The sequence below is a fragment of the Planococcus citri genome, chromosome 2 (genome assembly GCF_950023065.1).
Source record: "Planococcus citri chromosome 2, ihPlaCitr1.1, whole genome shotgun sequence".
In the NCBI taxonomy this organism is placed as follows: domain Eukaryota; kingdom Metazoa; phylum Arthropoda; class Insecta; order Hemiptera; family Pseudococcidae; genus Planococcus; species Planococcus citri.
The window spans coordinates 50,377,077-50,386,578 of NC_088678.1; the positions used below are offsets into that span (position 1 = coordinate 50,377,077).

General features: G+C 34.0%; 1 protein-coding gene across 2 annotated transcripts in view; it reads left to right on the forward strand.

Annotated features, from left to right (window-relative positions):
* Positions 1–9,183, forward strand: part of Ten-a (tenascin accessory) — a 128,994-nt gene extending 119,811 nt beyond the window's left edge. For both annotated transcript variants that reach the window (XM_065351047.1, XM_065351048.1), the window contains 22 exons: positions 559–724; positions 807–1,059; positions 1,160–1,395; positions 1,485–1,642; positions 1,721–1,885; positions 1,972–2,159; positions 2,232–2,376; positions 2,456–2,713; positions 3,169–3,333; positions 3,415–3,652; positions 3,747–4,003; positions 4,098–4,391; positions 4,482–4,754; positions 4,829–5,137; positions 5,215–5,366; positions 5,450–5,617; positions 6,272–6,413; positions 6,491–6,622; positions 6,697–6,954; positions 7,036–7,213; positions 7,307–7,944; positions 8,035–9,183. In XM_065351047.1, coding sequence (XP_065207119.1) covers positions 559–724; positions 807–1,059; positions 1,160–1,395; positions 1,485–1,642; positions 1,721–1,885; positions 1,972–2,159; positions 2,232–2,376; positions 2,456–2,713; positions 3,169–3,333; positions 3,415–3,652; positions 3,747–4,003; positions 4,098–4,391; positions 4,482–4,754; positions 4,829–5,137; positions 5,215–5,366; positions 5,450–5,617; positions 6,272–6,413; positions 6,491–6,622; positions 6,697–6,954; positions 7,036–7,213; positions 7,307–7,944; positions 8,035–8,355 — 5,094 coding nt within the window. In that variant the 3' untranslated portion in view covers positions 8,356–9,183. The remainder of the gene's footprint in view (positions 1–558; positions 725–806; positions 1,060–1,159; positions 1,396–1,484; positions 1,643–1,720; positions 1,886–1,971; positions 2,160–2,231; positions 2,377–2,455; positions 2,714–3,168; positions 3,334–3,414; positions 3,653–3,746; positions 4,004–4,097; positions 4,392–4,481; positions 4,755–4,828; positions 5,138–5,214; positions 5,367–5,449; positions 5,618–6,271; positions 6,414–6,490; positions 6,623–6,696; positions 6,955–7,035; positions 7,214–7,306; positions 7,945–8,034) is intronic.
* The last annotated feature ends 319 nt before the right edge of the window (positions 9,184–9,502 follow it).

Here is a 9,502-nt window from a genome sequence, read left to right on the forward strand (position 1 = left end):
GAAATTTGTACTCACCTGAAACAAAGAAAAATTTAAGTGGATTAGTTAGTTATAAATCATTGATCAATCAAAAGATATATGAAATAATAATGGTCGAAGGCCAAAGTAAAAATTCTGAGGATGTTCATGTTTAATAAAGAGTCAGAACTGAATATTCATAAAGAAAGTACCTAATATCCTAAAAATTGTAAAATTGATAGTGAAAATCACTCAAAAATATAAAAAATTGATGGACCATCAGAAAATGACAAAAATTTGGGAAAATGGCTCATTTTTGTAAAATTTTGCACAGACTGTTCAAGTGCTTAGATTGTTGAAAAATAGTACCAAGAATTAATCTGAAATTCTCAAAATTGAAATATAATTTGTGAAAACTGCAGAAAGTGTCAATAAAATTTGTCAAAGTGACCCAACCCCCTGAACCCCCAAATTGAAAATTACTATAGCAATAATTTTGATGAATGAATTACTCCATTTTCAGAATTTCTTTTTGCATTGCAATCGTAAAAATCAGAGTCATCACATGTCTCTAAATAAAAATGTAATCTTCTTCAACAGGTCTATGGTATTACTCACGCCAAAGTATCTATTGGTTACCATTACACCAACTGTCATAAAATAATGTGGGAAATACACGCAGCAACCATGAAAGGATTCGAAGTCGATACATCCGATATCGGAGGTTGGAGTTTAGACGTCCACCATCATTACAACTTCCACGAGGGTGAGCAATAAGACAACAGAAGACACCTTAGAATGAAACAGTTAACTTGAAACTCGTTAATGATTATTTTGATGTTTCGTAGGTATTTTGCAAAAAGGCGACGGTACCAGCTTATATATGAAGTACGAATACCCCAGAACGATGCGAGTTACAATGGGCACAGGTCTTCAAAGACCTTTGGTGTGTAAAGACTGTGATGGATTGGCTAACGAAGCACGGTTGTTAATGCCTATAGCTCTCGCAAGTGGACCAGATGGCAGCATTTATATCGGCGATTTTAACCTTATTCGTAAACTAACACCAGATGGGCATATTTACACTGTATTACAATTGAGGTAAATGCGTAATAATTAATAAACAAGGACCAATAATTATTATAATCCTATCTTTGTCGAATAAGTTAGTATAATATTGATGTTTATTAATATGTCACAGTGCCACTCAAGTTTCCTACCAGTATTATTTATGCCTTTCGCCAACCGATGGCAATTTATATATTTCCGATCCTGAACGACATCAAATTCTCAGAGTATTGAATCTTAATACCATAAATGACCCTACGATTAATTCAGAAGTAATAGCTGGATCTGGCGAGAGATGTGTTCCTGGCGATACTAATAATTGTGGTGATGATGGGCCAGCTTTGGAAGCTAAATTGTCGCATCCTAAAGGTAAATATACCTATAGAAGGTCAATTAAATATTACATTATGTTAGAAAAGCATTCGAGTATTAAATTGGTTTTATGATTTCTTTCATAGGAATCGCAGTAGGAACAGATAAGACACTTTATTTTGCCGATGGTACCAATATAAGATGTGTTGATACAAATGGTTTAATTCGTACTTTGGTTGGTCATCATGAACATAACACGTTATGGCAGCCATTACCATGCACTGGAGCCATCCCAGCAAATCAGGTACATAGATTTAAACGTTCAGAAAAACTTTTGTTAAATTTGTAAGTTATTTTCATACGAGATTATGATTCGATCCAGGTACAACTTCAATGGCCCAGTGGTTTAGCAATCAGTCCGCTCGATGGAAGTTTGCATTTCATTGATGACAGAACTGTACTGAAATTGACTGCTGATCGTAAAATACAAGTAGTTGCTGGAATTCCATTACACTGTCGTTCGTCTTATAAATCAGACAAAACTACGGTAATATTTTGTTTTACGAGGAAACAGATCAATTCAATCATGTGGGAAAATATCGATGTACTAATATTAAAAAATGTTGAAACCAGGGGAGATCTCAGAAAAGTAAGGCTCGACAAACTCCGCTCGGTACCGTGCTATCCATCGCTTTCAGTCCATTTGGAGAGCTCTATATAGCCGAAAGCGATGCACATAAAGTCAGTTACATTCGAGCCATTGATTTCGACGGATTCATCTCTGATTTCGCTGGATCAGACAATGAACAAGGGGCTATGACGTAAGTATTCCAATGACAATTTTATTCTACTGCATTGCTGTGATCCAGATTGACAATTTATCTTTTCCACAGAAACAATTGCGACTGCGCTATAAATAATTCCAGTTGTCAATGCGTAAATACATCTCGCGAACATCTACTATCAACAACAGCTAAATTCAGTATGATCTCTGCAATTATTTGCACTCCTGATGGTGTACTGCACATCGCTGATCAAGTAAACTATCATTTATTTCTTTGTATTTTGTAATATTCGATGGTCGTTTGATTGCTAATATGATTTTTCGAAATTATAGGGCAGTCTGCATGTTTTATCTTTGCAACATTATTTACCAGTCCATGACTTGAACGGAGAATACCAGATACCATTCCCTGGTACAAACGAATTATACATCTTTAATAGATACGGACAACACATATCTACCAAAGATTTACAAACTGGAAAATTATACTACAACTTTGTTTATTCGAAAAATACCAGTTTTGGTAAATTGGCCTCTGTGTCTGATGATTCTGGAAATAAGGTGTTCTTTATCAGAGAATATAGCAATGTGGTAAGCAAATTAATCTTATTTGTATTTGTGTTTTCAAAATATTGGACCAAGCTTAAAAAATAGTTTAGGCCACAATTCCTTCATCATACCACCCTATATGCAATAAAACGTGATTTTGATATAATTTTTCGAAATTTTCTTTAAAAATTAAATAACAAGAGATGCGATGAGGGGACACATCCAAAAATCTAAAAATAAGCCAAAATTCAGACTTGAGCTTGAATTTTTGCTCATTTTTAATTACTTACAATCAATATGCTACTTTACTTTGGGATTTTTTTGATTTTTGATTAAAATGGGAGGGGGAAAGAAAAGTTAAAGATTGTTTGTGGAGTAAGGTGATCCTATGATAGCTTTTTCACCTCTCACACTCCGCAACAATTTCATCTGTAAGCATTCGCCCATTTTTTACGTAGTACAATGAGTGCCATATTGAAATTACGATATCTTTCTAGGTAAGTTCTATCGAGAATTCGCAAGACTATAAAGCAGATCTCACAATTTCCGGATCCGGATTGCTGGTGAAATTTTCAGAAAAAGGGAAATCCGATATTAGTTTATCATACGACAGCAATACAGGGTTGCTTACCAGTCATACTGGTGGTGACAATGTGATCAAAGTAAATTTCTGATTTTTTTGCTAGTCTAATCACCTACTTACTATTTAGATAGAATTTTTTACAAAAAATTTAAAATTTTAGGGTGGTGCATTATTCTTATTCAAATACAACGAACTCGGACGTCTATCGAGTGCTATTCTTCCAACTGGAGAAGTATTAGATCTTTCGTCGACCATATCAGTAAATAACGATCACTTGGAATTGGGAATCACAACGCCATTACACTCTCGCGAATTAGATGATAAAGAAAATAGTAAACCATTTAGTTTGGATGTTCGAACCAGCAATAATGATTACAAAAAATATACTCTTACGAGAGGTAGCTATTTTTCTATTGAGCATGCATAATACATAAATACAAATATCTGATATTTTGGAACAGTTTCAATAATCAAATGTGATAAATTTCTTAGGTTCATCATCAAATAATATTGTAAGCTATAGCAACGGATCATTTTTATTCAATTCCGGATGGAATGAGAATATCCGTTGTTTAGCGGAAGAAAAACACCCACTGCTTCAATTATCACTTCCAACTGAGGCTGAAATGTTACCTTTACTGAATCATTTTACCGCAAATAGAGGCTCTCTAACAAACGTCATGTCGTGGGATTACGAATTAGTTGGTGATGCAGCATCAAATCAACCAGTTTTACGAAAAAAACTTTTGGTAGGCATAATAATTATAGCTCGTTTATGGACACCGGTTTTCTAAAAAGAAAAATTTCAGCATAATTCTAATCCAATCATAATTTTCATCGCAGGTTAACAATTTCACAGCACTAATAATAGATTACGATCCGAAAGATAAAACCGAATTCATTTATGGAAGCAGACGAACTTTGATGAAAATAAAATATAATCATGTGGCTTTGCCTACCCTGCTGAAGGTTGGAACGAAACATTTCATAAATGTCTCGTACGATAGATACAATAGAATCGATGGCTGGTCTTGGAACGATATTTCTGAAGAGTATAAATACAACAGACAAGGTTTAGTGGAAGAAATAAAATCTCGAGGAAGTGTGACCAAATACTCTTATAACGAATGGAACAAAGTAAATATTTTCCCATAAGTACATACATACTACGAAATGGACCACATGTTTTTCTATTATTTATTAACCAATGATCATATCTCTCGACAGATTACTCAAATAGAATTGCCAAGTGGTCGTAAATTCAAATACGTATACGATGATTATGGTGGATTACATTATGCAGAACTACCATCTGGTTCTAGGCATACATTTTCCGTATTAACATCTTTAGGGTTCATAAGATATGTGTATCTGGCTCCTGGCGCACTGAAACCATACATTCAACATTACAGCTATACGGGTGCACTGCTTCAAGAAATTAATCCATCAGATGGCACAAGAATATTGTACAGATATCGTCAAACAGGACAGCTTTCAGGGGTAAAACGATTACGCTTTACTTATAACCAATCAAATAGGTACATTTTTTTAATGAAATTAATTTTCTTTTATAGGTGATATGTGGCGATGGTATAATAAAAATCAAATATTCCTCAAGCACCGGATTACCATTAATGATTGATCTCAACGATCGAGATTTTGAATATCGTTGGGAACTTCAGTATAGCAATGGTTTGCTGCTGGAAGAACGGGTCGACTTTTCACCTAAAACTGGACTGAGCAATGCGAAATTCACATTTGATTACGATTCAAACTTCAGACTCACTTCTATAAGTGGAAGAATTGGTGGCCAAAGCATATCAGATTTCAAATGTGATTATAGCAAAGAGACTGGCAAGAAAAATAATTTCGGACAATTCAAGGTAAACAATCGAAATCTACATAATTTTCACATGGAAAAAATTATTTGAGCGTAAATATAATTTTACTTGTATTTTAGGTATCATGGGCTCATGAAAACTCCACTTCTTACACTGATGGCACAGCAACATTTACTATTCATTACAATAATTATTTCCAATTATCGACTATTTTACTAGTTATTCACAGCATGGAAGTATTTAGAATGGAATTCAGTTATGATTTAAATAGGTAGGCAGTTATTTCGATGCAGCGCTCATGAAATTTTATTTTTTGGTTCAATTTAATTATTATGTAAATTTATAAAATTCCAGTCGAATTGTTAGTACGCAATCTTTTACTCAAAATGTTGGGGTCAATTCATTGACAACAAGTAAAAACTATACGTGGGATATCGATGGTCAATTATTATCAGTTGATGCTCAAGAATCTTGGCAGTTCAAATACGACCAAGATGGAAATATGCTTTCACTTACATACAGGTACAGTTCTTACTCCTTAAGTACTTGAATCGTCCTTATTAACACTCGTGTGAAATTGGGAATTGAACAGTAGCGCCCTTCTTCTCCCCAGTTTCTGCATTCCTCATTTTCTATCAATTTATGATTTTGCAAATGTTTGAAACAATGCAATTTATTCTACTTTCATGTACGCGTGGTTGCCTATGATTAAATGATTAGAGGTCTGAAACGATTTGAGACGAATTCGTTCAAACTGGTTGGTATCCACAAAAAAGAGTCAGGGCTAAATCATTTCAAAATTATCGACGAAAAAAGATAGAATTACTCGCACACGTATCATCTGAATTATTTTTTTCTATTTTGACCAATGACCATGCACATCGGAAATGTCCAAAAATTTATCCTAATGAAATAATTTCTGCAATAAAATGGATAATTGTGAAAGACCACGAGCATTAACATTTTTGGAAAAAATAAAGTAGATACGCATTGCCCAGGGTTCAAAAATCATCCTTACTCTCAAAACCACAATATCTTGCACGGGGGGCTGTATTCGAAAAAAAACACAATTTTGCGAATACAACTTAAAATTATACTTTCTACAGTACTAAATAGTTGATAGTACTCATTCTTGAAAAAAAAATGATTTATAACCATTGTGATCTTCATTTACAGAGGAAAAGAAATAAAAATGGTCAACAGCGTATTAAATAGGGTAGAAAAATTCGGCGAGGGAGTTTACAAATACAATAACCGAGGATTCGTGGTACAGAATGCCAGAGAAGAGAAATTCCAATACAACACGAGAGGGTCATTGGTAAATATAAATTCAATACGGTCAATTGTATCCTACAGGGAGCCATTTTCTAAAATGATTAATTCTTTTTTCTGCAGGTTCGAGCTATAAAACGAGGGAGATTCGATGTACGATATTATTACGACCATATGGGCAGAATGGTGACGAGGAAAGACAACTATGGAAATGTCACGCAATACTTTTACACTCATCCTGAAAATCCTTCACTGGTAAGTCATCTGTTCAGAAAAATGCTTCGTAACTCACAACCATACAGCTGATAATACTCTTTTTTTTGGTACAGATAACACACATTTATAACCCTCGCGATGGTCGATTGATGACACTAATGTACGATGATCGAAGTCATTTAATTTTTGCTCAAATTTTCCGTCATAAATATTACATCGCTACGGATCAATGCGGCACACCGATGATGATTTTCAATCAATATGGAGAAGTTGTTCGAGAAATAGTTAGGTCACCATTTGGACACATAGTGTATGATTCGAATCCTTATCTATATTTGCCTATAGATTTCTGTGGAGGGCTACTAGATCAGGTATGAGTTACAAATCAAGCAGATAACTATAGATTTGAAAAAAATAAATAAATGAATAATTGGAAATCATATTTTTTATAGGTAACTTCCCTAATACACATGCCTAATGGAAAAGTATACGATCCTTTGGTGGGCCAGTGGATGACACCAGTTTGGGAAGGCTTGCTGAGCAGAGTATACAACCCCAAACAACTACATTTGTATAGATTCAATGGTAACGATCCGGTTAACGTTAAAGAAAAAGATTTCTACATAAAAGGTACCTAGTTAACATTCACCAAAATATCATGACACAGCCTCCGAAGATTTCTCAAATTACTCGTATAGGTACTAATCATTGCATATTTTACAGATGAAAACGCGTGGTTTTCGAGATTAGGCTACGATCTGAACAGCTTAGCTCCCCAACTTAATCTACCTACCAGTATGTCTTCATCTGTAATGACAGAAAACAACAATGACTTAGGAATCACTCCATTAGTCCTCATGTCCAGTTACTTCAATCACTTCACCGAGAAATTAAAAACAAATCACTTAACTCTATTATCATCGGTGAAAACTGTAATCGAACCAAAAGTGAATTCCTTCGTTACTGTGCCAGAGCCTTATGATCCGATAAAATCGACCCTATATGGCAAGTTATATTTGAATAGAGAGAATAAAAAAGAAGATATTTATCCCGCAGCAAATCCTGAAGCATTATTCGACTATGGAATTGTATTATCAAAAACTACTGACAATAAAGTGATAGTGAATTCTATTCAAGCAGCGAGTCCTATTCATAGAGATGTATTGGTTGCAGTCTTCAACGAATCATTTTTATTACCATTTAGCTTAGTAGTTCATGGGCCTCATGGACCTGTACAAGATATGTTTTACTTTGTCAAGAAAAGTATGGGACGAGCCACGGAAGATCAAGCAACTTTAAATCGAGTAGCTGGTGAGCTGAATGTGACGGTGCATGAAAAAGAAGACGATCAAGGAAGAAAGGTAAAGCTATACGTATAATTTTTTAAAAAAAACTGACCTCTGTTCAATTATTCAGGGTATTCAATTTGGTATAATTTTATCTGATTACAGATCTTTGATCTTCGAATACATCGAACCGATACTGTGCTAAATGTTCGATACGGCACAACAGTAGAACGTGAAAAACAAAGACTTCTGCATCATGCAAAAGTGAACGCAATGCGAAGAGCTTGGCATTACGAAAGAGAACTACTGAAGAATGGTCTTCCCACGACTAAAGACTGGACTCCTCAAGAATCGGAGGAATTGCAAAAACTCGGCTATGTGTCTGGGTACGATGGCGAATACGCGATCGATGTACAGCAATACCCCGAACTTTCTGACGATCCCTCCAATATTCGTTTTGTTAAAACCGTTTTTAGCAAACATTAAGTATTGCGATTTTTTTTTATCTGTGTTTGTTTAACGTTTCCATTTTGATGTTACTTTTTTCTTTTGTTCTATTTTTATTGTGAACAGTAATTTCTTCCCTTTTTGTATATTAATTTTTATGTCCGGCGATATTTCTATTTTTATCGTAACAAGAAACTGGTAACTCAATGTACTTTGACGTGTATTAACGCGACGTTTAAATTTGACCAGAAAATTGTGACGTTTCGATAATGTTTGTTCATCAAAATTTTTAATAGGTACCTAGACCTACCAAATTTCAAAAAAAAAAAAATCGTGGTTTATTTTTGACGATAATTTATCGTTACCTAGTACGTACCTAGGTACCCTTTTAATTTATGTTTTGAACGACACAATTTTCAAAATTCTCAATACCTATCTTTAAATTACGAGAGACGTTAAACAATCAATCGTATCTACTCATTCCTTGTAATTTTTATTTCGAGTTACCAGACTCATATTTGTCCTCTCATACCAGAATATTTTTTCGTGCATACTGAATAAATATTTCGTTATTTTTAATTTTTTTTATTCCTGCGTTATACGTTTTTTATTCTCGTTATTTTTAAGTATTATGTATGTTTGTATGTTGTGTATGTGTGTATATGTTTACGTATGCGCTTAACGTAAATTAATACGCTAAAAATGTTATTCTAGTCGTGCTTTGTGAAACAGTAATTTGTATTCATAAAGAATCTTCGAACGATTTTTCATTAATTTCTTTTTGTTACTTAATGTCTTTTTTTTCTCTTTTATAACGAAAAATTAACTTGCGATTAAATACAAACGTGTTTGTAGTTCTTTTTTTAATCTGTCTTGTTCAAATTTCATTTCTGAAATTTATTTCCTCTTGACCTTTGCACTACACAGAATACCTGATAAGATAAAAATGCAAGGAATAATTACACAGGGAAAAATCTATGCAGTTTTTACTACACCATGACAGGAGAAGAAGTATACGAAAGGAGAAATATAGACCAGTACAGAATATTTTTCTAAAAAATAACGCTATAGGAAATCCCCGTATTGATAAACAGTATAATATTAATTAGGTATTTAACGACGATTCAATCTGAAAAATTCTTGGAAAACCCATTGGCACAGAGAATTATGATAAGGCGAAAAAGCA